Source organism: Sinohyriopsis cumingii, chromosome 7 (genome assembly GCF_028554795.1).
Source record: "Sinohyriopsis cumingii isolate HCF-2022 chromosome 7, ASM2855479v2, whole genome shotgun sequence".
NCBI classification, from domain to species: Eukaryota; Metazoa; Mollusca; class Bivalvia; order Unionida; family Unionidae; genus Sinohyriopsis; species Sinohyriopsis cumingii.
The window spans coordinates 64,103,618-64,124,417 of record NC_142967.1 but is presented as its reverse complement, the minus strand read 5'-3'; the positions used below and the strand labels follow the sequence as shown (position 1 = coordinate 64,124,417).

At 34.2% G+C, this 20,800-nt stretch overlaps 1 protein-coding gene across 1 annotated transcript; it reads right to left on the bottom strand.

Annotated features, from left to right (window-relative positions):
• Positions 1-5,258: 5,258 nt before the first annotated feature.
• Positions 5,259-20,411, bottom strand: LOC149795396 (snake venom metalloproteinase ACLH-like). The gene is made up of 7 exons (XM_089963790.1): positions 20,384-20,411; positions 17,542-17,681; positions 16,986-17,134; positions 13,239-13,264; positions 11,465-11,576; positions 9,341-9,478; positions 5,259-5,406 (listed from the first exon to the last, which is right to left on the bottom strand). Exons 1-7 carry the CDS (start codon positions 20,409-20,411, stop codon positions 5,259-5,261), a joined length of 741 nt encoding a protein of 246 aa, XP_089819916.1.
• Between the last annotated feature and the right edge of the window lie 389 nt (positions 20,412-20,800).

Below are 20,800 nucleotides of genomic sequence, written 5' to 3'. Positions count from 1 at the left end.
TTACTTGCTATTGTAATGTAACTTTATTTTCTGGAATAGAGTTCCGTTCTGACTGTTGTTTTTTTTATATATCTCTGACGTAAGCAGCTTCATAGAAAGATTGTATCTAATGCTGACCTAGTTCCTGACCTTTTTTCAGAACCAGTAAAAGTTGTGGTAAATACTTTTTTAAAATTCTTTCTCAGAGTAAGATTTATAAAGTAGAATCGAGGCCATACTTTGAGTACGTGACAAATAACAGGTATCAATTAGGTTTTCCCAGAAGATTGACCCACATCCGGGCATCTATTTTGACTTGTAGCTAGATTTATTATTGATGTTTTGAGAAAGAATAGTAATTAGTGCCTTATCACTTGAAAAATTAAAGTGTTTTATGTTGTGACCACTTTTGGGCTAATTATTTTGTTTAAGTCAAGTTATTTGGATTACATGTTTGTTTTCCTTGGAAATACTAGTTCTCTAGATTAATTCTTGGACAAGGACAGTTATTGAAATTTACGCAGAAGTCAAACACCAGAATATTATTATATGTGATTCAAGAAAGAACCGTTCACACATCAGTACGAGGCTGATATCAGCACACGTCATCACCTTCTATTTTGGATTTAATGGGGATTCGAACTCAGTTTCATTAGACCTTTTATTACTAGGACTTCTATTTTTTAAATTTTAGATTATTCTTGGATTATTTTTAGATTTGATTAGTAGAACCGTAAGTTCTTTTTCTCATTTTTACCTTATTTTTATAGGGAAATAAATTATTTGTTACATTTTATAAAGCTTTTTGTCTTTACTTTTGTTATTACGTTTTGTAAGACCCTAAACACGTAACACAAATATCATTATGAAAATTTGTTAAGAAAGTTTTATAAAGTGCAATTTTTAGGATTGTAATTATATTTGTATAATTTTAACACAGATGATTAATGCGATAATTGTTCTATTGTATAAATCAAAGTTGTATACATTTAAAGAAGACAATGATTGTTAGAATTTGTACCACGGCACTTGTACATTACATTAAAATATCTTATTGTGTTTCTCGTATATTCCAGAAAAGAAATGTAGCACTACAATATATATTTAAATAAACAATTTGTCTTAGCGATTTCCTCGTCGCTTATTCTCGAAGCCGGAAAGCGAAATAGATAATCTTTCGCAGTTTTTCTGAAGTACTAACGACTTTTCGAGCTTCCAGAACATGAAAGTTGAAAATAGATGTTATATTCCATGACCTTTGAAGGACAAGTGAAGGAAAAACTATAGGTACATTCCACTCTCGACAGCCAAGTCATAATTGCTCCATTACAGACTTCATGTTCTGACTTCCTTATCAAAAGTCTACCCCTGCTCTTCTCAGCACACTAGCAATTATGACCTACATCGCTCGAGCGACACAGCCCGCAATATGGAAGCAATAGTGAGGCACTTCTCTCTTTCTTAGAGTTGTTGCCATATCAATAAACTGGTCATGATGAATGTGTGTGTGTGTGTGTGTGTGCTTTTGTGTGATTTAGATTTCTAACGTAGCTTTTACCATTTTGTCAGTCATATCGCAACGATATCTGCAGTGTGGCAGTTTATAGCGAAGTCTAGCACAGCATAGGGGCATCATGCCGCAGATATGTAGCATGATGTCCCACCCATTCACATTATTCTGACACCAGGCCGACCAGTCCTAACGCTAACCTCGTAATGCTGAGCGCCAAGCGAGGCAGCTGTTAATAACATTTTTGTAAGTCTTTGATATGACTCGGCAGGAGATCGAACCCACGACATTCCCCATCCGAGGCGGACACTCTAACACTTGGCCACCGGAACGGTCATGATGAAAAGAACTTTAATCAAAATAAGCTGACTGCAACAATGGGTAAAAGTCCAATTGCATAATATTACGTGTTTAGTGTGCTGTAAATCCGTTATTGTTAAGCTAAGTTCCTCTCTCTCTCTCTCTCTCTCTCTCTCTCTATATATATATATATATATATATATCGCTCCGATGGCCTAGTGGTTATATATATATATATATATATATATATATATATATATATATATATATATATATATATATATATATATATATATAATATGTGCGTGTTTGTGTGTCTCACTGAAGTGTACTTTTCGTTCAGTGTTTAATGAACCATCTTTCATCTTTCAAGCCAGCTTTGTTGCATAGAGACGTGATTAACATGCAAAACAGAGAAGAAGAAACCTAGTTAAGACTAATCTGTTCGATCAAACAAACAAACTATGCAGAATGAGAAATTTTACCTTGTTGGATGGCTCTTGACACGGGGAATGATCTAATACTAAGAGAAGGTGTCCGTTGCAACCGGTTGATGTCCGACAGTAAATTCTTCTGTGGCACATATCGCTTCCCTAGTAACGATTAAAGATCTTATTTTGTTTTCTAAATTGACAAAATCACAAATTTTGCTTAATACTAACATAAATTGTTGGTAGATACTATCTGTCTAATATTGATACTTTTTAACTAAAGTAAATTGCATAACATGTTTTTCAAAACTGAAAACATTGTTATAACTCATATGAGTGAGCAATGTAATATTTTATGTTGAAGAAAGCCAGCGAAACTGTAGGCAATCGTTGTGCTAGGATGGTTTACCACTTACCACTCATTCTTTCCCAAACCCGGCATGGATTTCGCGGCTGCTGAGTTACAAGTGACAGCTTTTCTATCTATATTATATCCTACCCGAACCGCACCGACACCCCCAACAAGCATGTCCTATGCAACTGAAATAATGTGTCTATGCAGGAATCTTGGGCTAACATTGACTGGAAGGTTTCAAAAATTTATACATTTCTGAAGATGACAGATGCTAACTTAGTCGTTTTTACTCAATTTAAATCCGAATTAACTCATTCAGAATATATCTTTATCAGCCAAATTCTTAAATATGTACTTAGTTTTATTGATAAACTACGAATGACTGCACTTTGAAATTGCTTTTACCAATTATATCCCGTTTGTGGGGCTTAATTTTCATATTAGCATAGTTGGGTCACCTGGTCTGTTATATCGTCCCTTGTCGTAGGTCTGTGCAAAGACCTATCATTCGTCAAATTTCCCAATATTTGATTAATATCGTTATAGATTACATAAAATATTTTGAATTCTTCTATCATTTCAAGTTTATTGAGTACATGTAAGTATTTTTTGCTGCAGTATTTTCAGTAAGTGCAATATATCGAATATGGTGTCGCATCTACTAATTAGTGCTAATTTAAGCTTGTCTTGAGCTATACGCCCACATTAATCAGAGTGATTTTCTTGTACTCGTGTTAAGCTTATTGGATAGAAATTATAGCAACTATTACATAAATTGGTCGAGAGTTTTGCTTAAGAAGGTATGCGATGGAAGAATTCTGTTAATCCGATGAAAACATAAAACCCAACCCATTATGAACGTGTGAATCAGCGATATCACCATGTACACCATCTGTACGAAATAAGCAAGCTACCTAGATTTTTCATGTCCCTAAGTAATAGCAAAATGAGTGTGCATGAGTGAATTGGAATTTTAACGTAGCTTCAAGAATTTTTCAGTCATATCGCTATGATATCTTCAGTGTGGCAGTTTATAGCCATATCTAGCACCGTGCACTGACTATATCGTCACAAACGTATGAAACAGAAAAGTTGCAAAACCAACAAGTTTTGTAAAACGCAACAAACAAGTTAATTGTTAAAGTGATAAATGAAAAACGTGAGAGTAACTTACACTATAATGAAGTGAATCAAAGTGTGTCCTTATTAACGTCTTTGAAAGTCCTAAACGAACGAAAAGTCCCATATTATTTCAATATCGAATGAAAAGTCCCATATTATTTCAATATCGAAGATGTATTGGTCCTCCAAGAACCGTGACATTTTCAAGATGGCGTTGCCCAGAATTCTTTTGAATAACTTATAACAGTTCCAGAATAACATCATTGTCTACGTAATGAACAATTTATATCGCCACTGAACAGTCAAAAGAAATGTTATTCATCTCGACAAAATGTCTATGTTCAACATAAAATACGTATGCAGACTGACATCAGGAACGCTAAAAGTGTGAATGACTTCAGGAATCGGAATGAAACTGAAAGCTTCACATTCTCCTTATACATACACCGTAAATTGCGAGTGTATTTCGAAATGGACCCCAAATAACAACATACACTATTGATGTATGACGTACAAAGTCACGACGTATTAAATTCACATCAACCAAGTTAAAAAATTCTTCTCTAAGTTGCCATTTCCAATCAGTCACTGAGAAACTATGCCATAGGCGGCATTTTAAGTCCTAGTATTACGATTATTAGTACTAATAATAAGCACGTAGGTAAACCCCTATTTTTAGATGCTACGTGATTTTGTATTTTCAACATAGCCAAATTACGCACACAATTTGTAACAAAAAATAATCTATACAGTTTACAACCTTGAATATAAATTATGAAAATTAAATAAAATCTTATACCAAAAGTGAAGGAAAATAAGGATATACATAACACACTGAAAGATCATGCCGCAGACATGCAGCAGGATGTCCCACCCCTTCACAATAAACGGACACAAGGCCGAACAATCTAAGCACAAACCTCTAAATGCTGAGTGCATAGGCAGCTGTTGACACCATTTTTACAACTCTTTGTTTCGAATCGGCCGGGGTCCAATCCCGCAACCTTCCAGAAGTAAAATGAATGTGAAAGGATTACGGTAAATTATTTTCCCCAAATCACTGGGGTCCGGATCCAATTCTTAGAGCCATCGTATAGGTAGTTACAAATTGGTCCATCCTTATTCAATAATTTTATCGAATTTTTCGATTTGTTACAGTTGGATAACCGCTAGAACATTTACTCTTCGCTCTATGAGTATTTTGTAGTGTATCTAAGTGTTTGCTTTGTCCATGGATAGCTTCAAGAATTATCTTTGCCTCCGGAGTTTACCATACAGTGAAAATGAAATAGGAGACTTTGTATCGAATCCTGAATGGCTGATTCCTGACAAACGAGAAAATGACAAAGATGGGCAGGCTATCATAAATAGTATAAAATGTAAAACTGCTAAAGGCGACATTGGTAGTACAAAAATAAGATGAATACGATGATGACAATGGCGACAAAAAAACTAATGAAAAAGAAGATTAGGATAAAATTTAATATGTGTTATATAAATTATAAATATGAAGAGCAAGAGTAAAACATATTATGATGGGGTGAATAAGCTATAATAGTTGTCATACCTTATAACATGTATACGATCCGGCCCCGAAGTACACCCGACACTGCTGATACAAACTGAGTTGTTCCCCACCGATAGGCTCTGATCTGTAGGCCGTGTATTCCTCATCCGTAAAAGAGTGCTGGCGTGTACACCTGTTGACTCTGTAAATTATTAAAATACGTAAATTACATTTGTAACATACACATAGAAACTGAGACATTTAGACTGTTTATGGTATGTATGTATGTATGTATGTATGTATGTATGTATGTATCTATATATGAACTTATTTCTAGGATTTCATTGCAACGTATCGAGTAATCAATAATCCATAAAAGTTTCGTCGAACAAAATCTCTTTTTATTGATGGATATATTCATGTTTATTGTTGCTGTTTTTTTCTGATCGGAGGTAAGAAGAAGTGTGATATTTAGTTTGCGAAATAATATATATTATATCGCCATGTAAAACTGTGTTCCTTTCTCTAGACTCGAATCAATACCTTATACTGGACATATAGCGTGCTTTAATTTAGTAAAAACTCGTGTATAATGGTTAATTTTTTCATTCCGAGGAAGGCTGAGACTTTATATCTATATTTGGAAAGGAGAGATTTGTATTTATCCAGTTTAATTGTCATGTCCACTGGTATTTATTCATACACTGTTTACTATATTACAAAAGAAACAGGTGATATAGAATTTAAAATTTAGATGTAATGCCTCCTAAAGTATATGCAAACGTAGGATGAAGAAATCACATTTTTTATCGTTCTGCTGTTAAGTATATTTAATTTGTATTGTTGTTAGTTTTTTCTTATCCATGATTATATGGCATATATATATATATATATATATATATATATATATATATATATATATATATATATATACAACAGACTTGTACTTTTCCAAAATCAAGTTCATTGTGTACCTAACACGAACCTGTCATTATGTAAACAAGTTGTACGAAGTTGGTATTTCCTTAGGAGTGTGGGTTAAATATTAAGATAATTATCAATAAAGAGAAATCTATTTATGTTGGGTCTGAGTCAAGGACATTGGCATTCCCAATGGAAAATACCTAGCCTAGCCGATGTTTACCACATGCTTTATTATAATTTTAGTAACAGATCTTATCTATATATATAATTTAGATTCTTGTAAAAATTTAGTTTTGTGCAACATTTTGGTTCCTCTTTTGTGTCTTTTTTTATATAATCTTGTTTACATGAAAACAACTTATTCTTGCTTTAACATCCTTTGGCAAAATCAGTATTGTTGTGGTGCTCGGTATTTTGTTTAAGTGAAATTATTTCTTCAAATTATTAATCGCTAGAAATACAAAACGATCTTTAAAAATATTCTTGGACAGAAACATTAACTTGGAATTATAGTAAATTCAGACAATATGATCTTAGATTATATTATTGTGATTAATTGGAAGGCTGTTAAAGCATCATCACATTTCAGGTCATTGGTACATTAGTACCTTCAAGACTGCAGGCACATCAACACCCTCGGTGCTGGATCTTATTTCTAAAACTACTGGAATTTAATTATAACTTTATTCATTAGGACTGGGGATAAATCTTTTTGCACTATTTTGCAGTTTAATTCACATTGATATAAGTTTTCTTCAAGTTTTACTTTGTATTCTAGAGAAATATATTATTTGTTGAATTTATTCATATTTTATTTTTAAAAAATACCTGGTTTTCGCTCTTTTCTATTACTTAACGTTTGACCATGAAGTTGTAATAAACAAATTGGGGGTTCGTCCGGGATACATATTTCTTTAAAATATTTCGAAAAACTTTGTTGTTGAAATTAAATTAAGTTCGTTTCAGAATAGTCTCGGTTATTAATTTCCATATTTGAGAAATCAAACGTGGAGAGAAAAAAAACATGGTTTCACAATGTGATCTAAAGTAGAGAACTTTATGTTTAATTTTTCCAAGGAATGTTTATAGTCCTAGAAAAAGGATGAATTACTTCAGCTTACCAGACAATTTGATAAAGGCAAAGGCTTCTTGAACGAGGCAAGAAAAAAAAGTGGTTTCGTTCAATATTTGGTAGTAAAGAATATTCTGGATAAAAGCGTCATGGGTTTGATTAGCAAGTCTGTATCAGGCTTTGACGACGAAAGAGAGAGGGGCAAATGCAATTAGAGAAAGAGGAAAAAGAAAGAGGGAGAAACAGAAGATAGGCTAATGCAAATGCTAAAAGAAGATAAGATAGGGGAATCCAGATGCAGGAGAAATGAAAGAAAAGGACTTTTCAATTTAGATGAAAAGAATTAGAGTTGGCATGTTGAAAGCAATGTCCAACTTTCACACAAATTCAGGTTTTGATTTTACCAGAAATATTAGGTTAGTACCCCCTTTTAAAGTAAATTATGTAGGTAAATATTTTCCTCATTCTGATAAACAAAATGCTAAAAATATTTGAAATGATCAAGGGGAGCCTTGGACTTTAATATTCAAATTTGAACTTATTGGCAATGCACGCGAATTCTACACTACACTGTGCTAGAGGAAAGTGCTAATTAAGGAATGTAGATCAAAGGGTTATGAGTTGGTACCTGAATCATATTAGCAATAGTTTAGGAGCTGTAAGAAAGAAATTGGACAGACCCGTGTCAAATTTGTAAGAGAAAAAGAGATTATCATGTATATTGCCTTTTACTGAGAAATCATCTGCCAATGAATGTGTTCTTATTTGAGGAGTCATTTCGAGATCAATAAAACTGGGTACAAGACCTTGATTCATTTTTATTTGCCGGAAATTAATAATGATGTTTATCAACCCTTTCGATCTTTTCACACGTCATTTTGTAGGGAGACCCAGTCTGAAGGCATTTAACGTTCATCTTCAGTTTATTCCTGCATTTGACGAAACATTTAGCACAATAATAGTATAATACGACAAAGTCAGGCAACCAATACATTTTGACAATAGTGTGTGCATCCACAAGATTGCTAAAGACATTTCCTTTGAGGATTTTTAAAACTAAAAAGATAATAAAAGTTTTGATAAAGCTTGTTTTTAAAGTTTTGTTTTCTCTAATCTGATCATGGTTGAAACTGAATGTCTGGAAGTTCCAGACAGTTATTAATGAATTAGGCATTCAGCAATATAAGCATTCTGCGTATCAACGGGAAAGCCGAAGGGAGGATGGTACAAAGAATTTTTTGTGGACTTTTACATAAAATTTTCTGTCATATTGTTCTGATACCGGAAAATATTGGTAAGAAGGTGATCGTTTACTGTTGTCTGATGTTAAGGTAACACATTTAAAGAATCTTCAGGATTTATTCCCATTAAGCTAATTGTTGGGCGCACTGTCCTTTGACCTTTGAAGTTTTTCATTGTTTATGCCGTTAAAATATTGTATGTAAATATTAATTTTTCATATTTGTGAAATAAGTCATATAAAGTTTATTTTGTATTGATTTTATAAAACATATTGTTGAAACTCGATACACTCTCAACACTGTATACAAAGTTGTTTTACACCACCTGATAGCTTCACGAACCCGATGGATACGTTATGTGCTAAATTTTTATAAACAAAACCACGCTGATTTACGGCTCCCGATATAGTTTGCGTCAAGGCTACTTAGGGTCTATCAAAACATGTTTATCTTGTTTCTGTATTGATCGTATTCTTAAAGATGGACGTTGTTTGGTGACGAAATTCAACGAAATGCTGTTTTCATTTGTCTACCATTTGTGTTTCGAGGTAAATACCTATCTCAATGTCAAGTGTAATGTTTTTTTATTTTTAAAAAGTTAAATTTTTAGGAAAATTGTAGCTGAAAAAGTAGGGTTACATTGAAATGCTAAATACGCGTTCTCTGTGAGTTTATTTCTTTGTCTAGATACATATGCGTGTCCCTGACTGCACTACTCTCTGCTTATCTACACGTATCAGGTCAAAGTTCTTCACCAGATCCTGTGCATATATAATCATCCAGACTCAGTGAAATATAAGTTCAACATTTCTATTAGAGTTGAGAGAAATATAAACTGTAATCTGCAGAAGTAGACAATACATATATCATTTTATGTTTCCATACAAATCCGTCATTACCCCAGTAAAACCAATTTGTTCGTGAAGTAATTAATGCGTGGATTTCTGGCTCTAGTGTCATCTATTGTGTCCAACATCCAGTGCATGATGAAGTTTTGAGAACATCCGCCGTTCATAGGATCATGGCCGGCCGACAGGCTGAAAACAATAATTCAATTAATTCAATTATTAAATGACATTAAATGAAAGTATTTGGGATTTTCCGAAATTTGAAACCTATGTTGCCGTCTACTCATCTTCGAGACACATACTAAATATGTACTCATTGAGTGTACCCCAACTATAGGTTACAATGAACCCAATTGTCGGAAGGACATGGAGATCGCATAGTGACATAAAATACATTTATCTCCAATCGTTTCCACAGACGGCGATATGGATCTGAAACATATGTTACTGTCTCCTTGTCCTCGTTAATCTCTAAGACAAATATGATCGATGTTTTCCATTCAGTGTCCACGAAGTTCAGGTTACAAGAAGAATTGATTATTGGGAGGACGTGAGGATCACAATTGTTCCGAAAAAGGTGAGGTTATAATACTAGTTAATTAATTACGTTGATGCCATTAATAGACATTCATTCAGATTTAAATTATCCATCCATTTATTCCCTCGATCAAGTCTTTAGTGTGGATTTCTGGGAAATAATCACAATAATTCTATACCTTGTATAAGTATCCACTGACTTTGACAACAATCAACCATTGGAAACCAAACATACTTTCAAAACTGTTTCGGTTCAAATGTTCCCGAGTTTTTACGAAGTCACATAGACATATTAGCAATATACTGTTTACATATTGAGGTTATGCCAGCTATTTGCGAAGAATTTTCAAGCGTTAAACTTAATTTTTTTAAAAATCTTTTGAATGGAAGGTAATAGAGAGGAAAACAGTGGTGTGCCAATGGATCGATTAGCAGTTTGTTCATAACGCAACCGCTGACAGGAAAAATGAGTTCGCAAATTCTTGTTATACGGGTTCGTTACGAAATTGCAGAAAGGTCGGGATTCAAGAACAACAAATTTACAAACGCACTTTTGGTCATTTTCCAAAGTTTATCAGCTATTTTGGTGCCCCAAGACCTCTGGCACCCGGGGCAATGGTGCCCGTCCACCCACCCTCTTGTTAATTCGCTAACATGTGCACGGTTTCTTTTATGAAGCAGTTTCCTCTATAAACAAACAGAAACCCCTTGAAAATCGGGATGCACGATTTAGACTGACTTTATAATTTTCTTTTCAAACTTAAGATTGAATTCAATATATTTCAATGCTATTTCAGTGTTGAGTATCAAATTACACAGCACATGTTTCATTGGACGCAGCGTTTTAACCAACAAAAGACTTTATCATTGAAGCAGCTTAAGTCAACAGTAGAGAGATAAACGCCCTCCCCATCTTGACATTGGAATATGGACGGATAGTTCTGCGGCATGACGTCAATGGATTTTTCTTTTCTTATACCAACTGAGGACATAAATTTATATGTTAAAGACTTGCTAACGCCAAATTTCTAAAGAAAATCTGTCAAATATATAAACTGTGACAGAAATACAAAAATAATCACAAGCCATGGTTTGTTATGATGAACTTTTCCTTTTTGACAATTAGAATGCTAGAATCTTATCTTCGTGCCATTTTAAGCCTCAAAATAATTGTAATGCACATCCAAAATATTTAATGAAAAAACTTAACTCACAGAATAATAATAATAATAATAATAATAATAATAATAATAATGATAATAATATGGGCAAAGTACAAAGCCTAGAAACATATAACACATGTAACGACAAGATTACAAAACAAAAATATGTTGACAATGATTAAGGAGCTAAACATTATTAAGTCTTTATATCTGTTCATCTAGTTGAAATGGGTGAGATTTAAGAGTACATTTGAATGAAATCACAGTGTCCTTGTGACTAAGATCCATGGGGTAAAAAACTTTTATCTACCACTGGAACATATCTCAGTAGTCGTAGACTCTTCAGTATTTAAAGGTGGTGGTTGCTATGAGGAGAAGGGTATACCGTATAGACAAGATGAAGTGAAGTGAAATTAAAGCTAGGTTGTAGTTGCTTTTAGGAGGTGATCAGTAAAGAAGGATGGAGTGTGCTTACAAGTGTCCCAGCTCGTGAATGGCAACAAGTGCGAGATAGTTGGGTGTATCCTCAATCAGGGAGGAGTGATAGAAATCGTATGAGGAACACACCGTGCCTACCCATGCTATCCCTGAAATGTGAAGAGCGTTAGCTATACATCATTTAGTAATCAATGGCTGTCGTCATTAACAATTCAGGTAGCATTAAATAAGCGTCATATCATAATGCAAAATGTCTGTCTACATCGCAGTCCCTCATGCTACAGTTATATTAATCACATGGAGCAGTGCTAAGGAAGATGTCGGGTTAATGAAATTTCCGCTGAATCTCTTGATGTTATATTGTACTAGTGCGAGTTCTTATAACATTAGAAGTTCCTACAGAACAAGATCTCAAAGGCAATTCAGTTGTGGTAACGACAAGGTCTTTGATTCATACAACGTTGCAAGTAAAATACTTGGACTTTGTAAGAAAACATAGTTCTTCTTACTCAATGCCTTTCAAAGTTCATTGGAATATTTTAGAGAGGCAAAGTAATCGAGGTAGCCAAAAACGGTCAAAGAATTGTAACAAGCCCAGGCCTTCCCACCAATGATCGGAAAATACATTCTGCAACAGCCTTCTTTGCACTGTATGTACCTTCTTTGCCAAACAGTTGCATCATTTGATACATATAGGGAACATTTCCATTGATCAAAACATAACCATATGATCAGACCCAGTTGCGTTTATTTCTGTATAAACTGTTCGGAGAGCTACTTTATATTAAAGTAAATAAATAGAGTCACGTGCAGAGTAACTAATATAAACACTAAATTGAAAGGCATACACACTGCATGCCATTAAAACGAACTAAAAACGGTGGGTTTATATTCTATTTTGAAACTTTAATAAATTGGATTTGACATAATCAAATAACCATTTGTTCTGAAGCAAGTAATTCTTTCTGTGACTAGATTTGAAAAAACACTTTCACTCCGTCTCGTTACAAATGAATTTAAAACTATAGGTAACTTGACATAGCGATTGGGAGGAGAGGGTGTCAAAGACGAACATGATAACAATTGGACTCAGTTATACAGTGTAAAACGTCGACTCTGATAGTTACGATGTGGTAGTGGGCGGGATATATATCCGTTATTCCCCCATCATGTCATGGTCGATGTCTTGCATTTTTTGACTATTGGATCACAATCACTGTAACCATTTACCGATAGTCTTAATTTCATTTGTAAGTAGACCCTGTAGGTGGCCTAAACGGTAAATGAGCCGGAAAATAGATTTGAAGAAATGCAAATTGGTAAATAGCTACGTAGCAAACACTTTCAACACGAATTCCTACGCTACAAAAAGACTCTGTAACTGACAGGGAATATCTTTTGAAAAATATAAAGCAATAGAATAAATAAAGTATAAATAATTGCAATTATAAGAGTTTAATATTGTTTTTCTGAGCTTTTCGTGGTATAAACTGTCAGTTACCGACTCACACAGCGTGCATACCTGTGTGATTAGGCAACACATAGTTTATTACTCGATAAACTCGATAAAAACATTAAAGTCTTAAAATGAAATACACCCATAAACCTACATCATTACATAACTATATTCCTTTATGCATACTTTCCCGCTTGCATAATCACTTGTATCAATTATCCACCAACCGACATACCGATCGGCCTACAAATGACTTCATCCACTCAACCCCGTCTCTTTCTAGCATATCTCTTTACATTTTCATGAAAAGATCATATTGTGATTTATTATAAAATACTTAAATTATGATACATACCCACAGTACCTCCAACGAAAGGCTTCCTATGAAATAAAAGAACAAAATTACACAATAATTCATTGACATGACCATAGTTTCCACTAACAATTGTTATCTATTTGATTTTCATTGTATTGTTTCGAGTGTTGTAAAAACAATCCAAAATGAAAAATTGGAAAACTTTTTAAAAAACACGCGTGTAACCTCAAATAACATGAATTTGCAGTATTCGTGATACTGGTCTATTTCAAAAGTTCTGATTATTTTATAATAACGTTTTAATTCTTTAACCCTGTCAAGCAGTTTTATGTCGATCAAGAGACAAAATGACGTTGTAGAAAATAATAGCAGCTGTTAGAGCAGGACGTGGTACACCTGCATATATATGCGTGTGACGTAACCTTGGTAGTTGACATTGATATAAAGAAAATATTGTCGGAGAACAATTCTGCTGCTGCGCAATGAACGTACTGTCAAATCATGACGGTCTGCGAGTAATCTTTGACGATGTCAAAGCCGACGTGGATATAGATTACGGATGTCATTCTTTGTCATATCCTACAATATTACCAATCTGATTAAGATCAGGTCTCCACTGTTTACATTAAAATCTGACAGCAACCGCTTAGGGTCATGATCTTGCAACCTATGTTTGCCAGTTTTATAAGCCAATCAGCTGAAGTCTTAAATCTTCCATTTTCGAGAATCAGCATTGTGAATAAAGAGCATGAATGTGTACCGAACAAATTGATTCACTTTCAGATTCTTTAAAGCTGCATTTATATTGGCTAATTCAAAGGACACCAGAACATGACCCAGAGGAGGTCGTCGCCATATATTTACGTTAGACAGCGGAGATCTCATTTTTAATCAGATTGGCATTATTCCATACTTCGTACCTTATCCCATAAGTCTGACTTTGTTACAACCTGTCATTATCCAGTGTTATTGAAAATAATTAACGGAAATTATTCACCTCATCCTTACATTGTAAACAAGAGCTCTCATTCTATGATCATGTTCTGGCAAAAGCTCAACAAAAGTTGCGACCGAAATTTGGAACGCTGACCACGTCATAAATCTGATGTCCACATGATGTGGACAAAAACTGTAACTCATTGGTGGGAAAAACACGACCCGTGAATTCGTTTTTTCCGTTAAAATACATTCTAAGGTGTGGCATCAACAAACTCTTATCTGGCCCGCGTTCTAGAGGAAATTGTCTTTGCTTTTTACCCTTTTCACCTAACATCAGTGCTGAAAGTACATCTATCTCTCACCCAAATACATGAAATAAACAATATAAATCATAGAATTAAATAAAGACAATCTGAATACATCGGCAGATTTAAATTACAGTGAAAACTAGACAATAAATAATTTATATAAACATTGAAAAAGGACTGATAGCGAGCTCTACGTTTTGCTGTTTGTTGAAGAGAGATGGAGAGAGGCATACAGACAGACAGACATACAGAGAGTCGCCTTTTATACAATAATGCAATGCAACAGTCAACAACGCTCATGTTACGTAAAAAGTGCATTTTATCCACTCTGAATGGCATTGCTTTACCCTTCAATCTGAGTTTAATGAACAAATTCCTACTCCAAAATGAATGTCTATCTTTTTCATTATAGTTATTATCCAAGATAGATGAACCGCAATACGCTAGCAACAATCATGACGCACACTGCATTTTAAAATTTACCAGCCACCATGACAATAACATTGAGACAATCCCAATGATATCATTTGTTTATAATGGTATTTCAAATTTTCATTAATGTATAACGTGAGGTTTCCTAATATTAAAGTTTCATTGTATTTCTTTGGCTACATCAATTTCCATCCCCTTTAATAAAGTTAGTTTTGTTTAGTTTTGTTCTCTTCGTGTTCGCGCACGTCCCCTGAGCAGTAAATTTGCGTTCTTTCACTCATTATTTGAAGGACATGCAAAAATGTTAAATAAAACGTCCTAATATATTTTGGGGTTGAATGAATTGAATTATTCTTATAACTTAACACAATAATTCATATGCTTGTTTACAATTATATAATTTAAAGATAACTGACTGAGCATTAAAAATATTAGGCCCTCGTTCATATGTCTAGTGTGCCATCACACGCATAAGCAGCTTGAGTCACATGATCTCGTGTCCAATATCGTTCAATGCTAAGTTGACAAGTTATATTTACTGAGGTGGTTTTATTATTTTACTGATGGTACAAATCCAGGGAACATGTCACACATTCTGAAGATCATACTATTCGATAGATGTACTGGAAGCGTCCGCTGTGATTGATGACAATGCTCCATACATAGTGGAAGTTATTTCTGTTATCAGGGGCATTCAATAATCAGCTGTTTTAATATACCGAGGAATCGTTTGAAACTCTGAAACGTTCGAACATGACGGGTCCAGCATCTTTGGATGGCTTATTAAAAAAAAAAAAAAAAAAAAAAAAACTCGGATTGAAATTACCAAATAGATTCTCACCAAATATGTAAAGAGTTGCCAGAAAAGTTCGAAATATATTGCTCAAAGGGTGATAAAACACTGATTTACCCTTTTTTCTGAACTCAACTCAAGAAGACATAAAGTTTGGATCGAAGAAAACGAGAGGAGACCAGATGTTATTCAATGTAGTTGGACTGGCAAGTGTGTTTTATTACGCATTATTGGCATTGTTGTTCAATCCAAGACGCAAGGTCAACCAGATGACAGGATCTTGTCTCATTGAATAATTATATAAATGCAAATTGTGGAATGCTACCGAACCATCCGTCTGCACACCGGTTCCCGATGTGTCCATCTACTCCATTACAATGTACCGGCACGAAATTGAGTCGTTACAGATGTCCAGAGGATGCGTGGCATCCGAAACGTTACCACATCGTCCATATAGCCAAGATTTAGCCCCAAAGAGGTATCCCATTGTCATGGATTCGCTGAGGGGAACCCGATTTGAAAACGCCCACACAATCTGAAGTGCGGTTTTTCAGTATGTGAACAAAATAATAAAAGGTCAATACCAAATGGCATTTAAAAATTTGATAACCAGATTGACAAAATGTGTACCGGTACATTGGAAATACTTTAAGAGGATGCATTGCCATACTGTTCACTAATACAGAGCTTTGTTGTACTGCTTGCTAATATTCAGAACTTTTTTATATCTATTATATGATCACACACTTACATTTTATATGGTGTTCAAGTTTTTACTAATATTTGCTTTCAGTCCAAAGCAGAAGTAAAGTCTGCCACAGATGAATACTGTTTGTTACTTTTCGGGCTAGCACAGTCTAAATAAAAATACTCTTTTCTACTTTCAATCTGTGAATTCTATCTTAGAAGCAAATTAATATATTGGCACTTTAACTAATACAACACAAGCAATCAAAACATGCATACATACAAATTAATTCACTACATTAATGAAAACATGACTTGTAGTAGTGTTAATCTCCTTCTATCCCTCTTATTTATTATTATTATTATTATTATTATTACGGCTTATATGAACTATACTTCAACGAATTTGTTGTGTTGCTTGCCCAGACATTGCCATGGCATGTTCATATGTAAGGCTGTTGTGTAACTTGCCGAGACACTGTCCTGTCAATATCCTATGTATGGTTGGTATGCTCTTGTTACTTGACCAGACATTGCCATGTTATGGTCACATGTAAGGTTGTGTAACTTGCCCAGACATTGTCATGTCGATATCATATGTATGCTTGTCATGCTCTTGTTACTTGCCCAGACATTGCCATTGCATGGTCGTATGTAAGATTGTTAGAATTCTTAAAGTCTCTTTGCCACGCAGAAAACTCATCCAAAGCCTTTCGTGCATAAACTCGTCCAGAAGAGGTCTCTGCATTTGATGACCACGGTGACCCGGTGGAATCCTAAAAAGGCAAACAAAAAAAACAAACATGTAAAACAGCCTTAACAATGAATATTAGCATGAACAAAAATGTTTAATTTTATGTGGAAAATAATGGTGATACAGATTCATATTTTAATAAAAGGGAAAATACATTGTAGATGGTCAACTATTAGGAATGTGAACCAGCTCCCCAAAAATACAATAAAATAGCATATTCAAACATATTCAATGTGCTCTACGGTAAAAGAACGTAGTCGTAGCAAAATCCGTCGGAAGTTTAGTAAGTTTAGTTAATGCGATTTTCATCCTTGAGGTAAAGTCTTTACATTTATCTTAAAAGTTTGGTTTACTTTGGGACAGGTAAAGAAAAAGAAAGAAATGACACCTGGTAATAATGGCCTCGTCTGTGTATATGTAAAGTTCTACTATATCAACATCAGCTGGTATCTCCCTTCGTATTCTTGGGCCACGTTTGTCTGTACTATCACCACCTTTTGCAGAGACAGGAGGTTCGTTGATTGATGTTCCGCTGATCAGTTTTGATCCCTCTTCTGGGATGATGTAGTCTGAAACAAATAAAAAAGAAATAAAATCACTATGGTACGTGAAGATTTGTTTCTTGCTGCTACAATGAAGTACATTGCTTCATAACGAATTCGTAAAATTCCTATCGATAGAATCTATCATGTTATAAACTTCTATTAGATTAATCGGGAGCCCCTAGTAGCCAAGTGGTCTAAAGCGCTCACCGTTCCGTATCACTGCCATCTCACCTCTGTATGCGTGGGTTCGAATCTCAGACTCGGCTAACGTGGATATGTGAGAAAGCCTGCCAGTAGCTTTTCGTGGGTCGGTGGTTCTTTCCGGGATTTTCCAGGGTCCTTCCTCCACCAGCTATACAACAATTTGATTATTCGCTCCCTAAATAGATAAATGACTCTTAATAAGATAAAAATAAATCCCAATGGACTGAAATGTTCGTTCCATAATCAATTTGTTTTGTGTTGCAATTATCCGTCTAATAAGTATCCCCGAATTTGTTGGTAAATTAATTTTCAGATATGCAAAGAATTTTGTTGCAGAAATTATACGAATGGATGCACGAGTCAACCTGAGTCAACCGTATGTCCTCACCTATTGGAAGCTGCGTCTAGTACGTGTGCTAAAGTAATGGAATGTTGGGGATTTGAAAAGAATCTTCAAATATTAGACTGTGTGGGCATATTTTCAATTAATTAAACTGAATGAGGGATAGTACAGTAAACAAAAAATTATCACCATATATTGTATACAATACACGAAAAAAAAACATAGCATGAAATGAAATTAGATAAGCATTAAATGGAATAAGCTGGTGAATTCACAAAATCAGAGGTTATGTAATTCAACGTCCTGTTTAAGCAATGGTCAGTAAAATTATTGTACAAAATAACTGGATAGATGATGCTGTTTATATGCATACACACTTTATAGCTGTAAGCAGCTAAATCATCAAAATTCCAGTATTCTGGGTATTCATATGTTCTAACAATTTTAAACATTGGTATTTTTTTGAACTATCGATCAATAAGCTTGGCACTTAGATCATTATTGTACAAAATCATTCAAGAATAAAATAATATTTATCTTCAAAGAGTTACAAAGTCAGTCTATCAATAATTGCTTTACACGGTCTCGCCCAATACCAGGGATCAACTTCAAGTGTACGACAAGATACTCTAAATTTAGATTAACACTGGCTTCATAGAAACCTGTTCTTGACAGTAACTATGTCCAGTTTCTTTTAACTCGTTTGATAGTATATCTATCTATCTATCTATCTATCTATCTATCTATCTATATATATATATATATATATATATATATATATATATATATATATATATATATATATATATATATATATATATATATTCTCCTTTGCTTCTAATTCTTCACAAAACATATTAAAATCTATCTTTGCTGTATCAGTAAAGTCATTTTGAGTAAGTGACCCTATCCATACATATATTGAGCAGGAAAGAAAGCCAAAACATTACAAAATTACTTTGTGATTGGGATTAATCGCTATGTCAATAAGATTATGATATGCCATATTTTAAGGATGCAAATGTATCATGGTTTCTTTTCGAGTACATATATCGCTAATTTACCTTGGCCTGACACTTTTGAGTGTGTTTCCGTAAAGGAATAGCAAGACGTCATAACAAAACCATGCTGTGTAAACTTATTTACCTTTTTTAATTTTTAATTACAGCAAGTAAATTAAATATTTATCTGTAAATTAATATGTACTGGTAAAGGACCACCTTTTCCAAAAATATCAGAGCATTTGTTTTTCCGGTTTTAACTACAAGTTTCCCTTTACTACAATTTTGTGTTCAATAATGTAGCCAGGCCTGCAGGACGGGCAAACCTTAAAAGTGATATTGTAACCTCTTATAAACGAATGAAAGGCTCCAACCTGCCAATATCCATATCATCAATACCGTGTATGGAAAACTCTTTCTTCATCATTTACAAATATTGAGCAGAAAAATGAAATAATGACAGATATTCACCTTTGCGGACACCATGAATAGTATAGGATCCATCACTTTAACTTTCACAAAATCATATTTAACTCTTGACTTTGCCGTACATCGATCTGCATCAAGAATGAAATGGAATCCATCAATTTAAGAAAATTGCAATATTTACCTCTTGACTTTAACTCTTGACTTGGACTTGCTTAATATTTTCCCTTAAACCAAGCCTGTATCAATTAAGATCCTGCGATATCCCTTGCTATGTAATCAAACGCTTTGGTGATATCAATAAATGTATAGGTGGTTTAAATGCATGAGAGATGACGTGAATAAAAATTCATAACTGGACATCAAATTATCTGTCAATAACTGTCAATCAGTTCGGATTTATTGCTAATCTCATTTAGCCGTTAACCAATCATTTTGCTGGCAATACGTGAATTATTTCATAATGACCACTGTACTGCTTGCATGTCAGAGTTTTAGCTGACCGAACTATGATATATATATGTATTGCTACCTCTCGGACAATTTAACATAAGGTCTACGAATTTTATTTGTATTTGTAGTAGATACGTATCAGTTCTGCTGAAATAATGAGTGTAGAAGAACAAGAAATGTTTATGGGTCTATATACGTTGATACGGTAAGAAGTAGGCTAAACGCATATACACAGGGAAAGTACAGCAAAACTAACATTATAAAAAATAGGCTTGAATACCAAAAATATGTTTACCTACCAATTATTGTTCTAGTATCCCCATTCATGGTAGTGTATACTGGTCTTGGATGTATTTCGGTGACGAAATGAGTAGATTCAGCGAGGTTGTTGTTTGGTTCAAGCCGGTATCTTGTGTCATTTACCGAAAATGTACCAATCTAAAAATACGACAGTATTATGCATAATTAAACCTGAATAACCTGACCTTGAGATATGCGAACCCTCGCCAATTTAAGACACAAAAACCCGCGGCATTTTGCGCATCTTTTGCAATGTTTGACCTGTTTATTCTGACCTAGGTTTATCGTCCTATCATGATCAGATTAAACAGATTCCACTGCAGGAAAATATTGTGAGCTGTAAATGAAATTTCGAAGTATAAAATTCAACGTGATTGGCTAATAACTTACGCAACATATCTTCAGAACAGTACTGG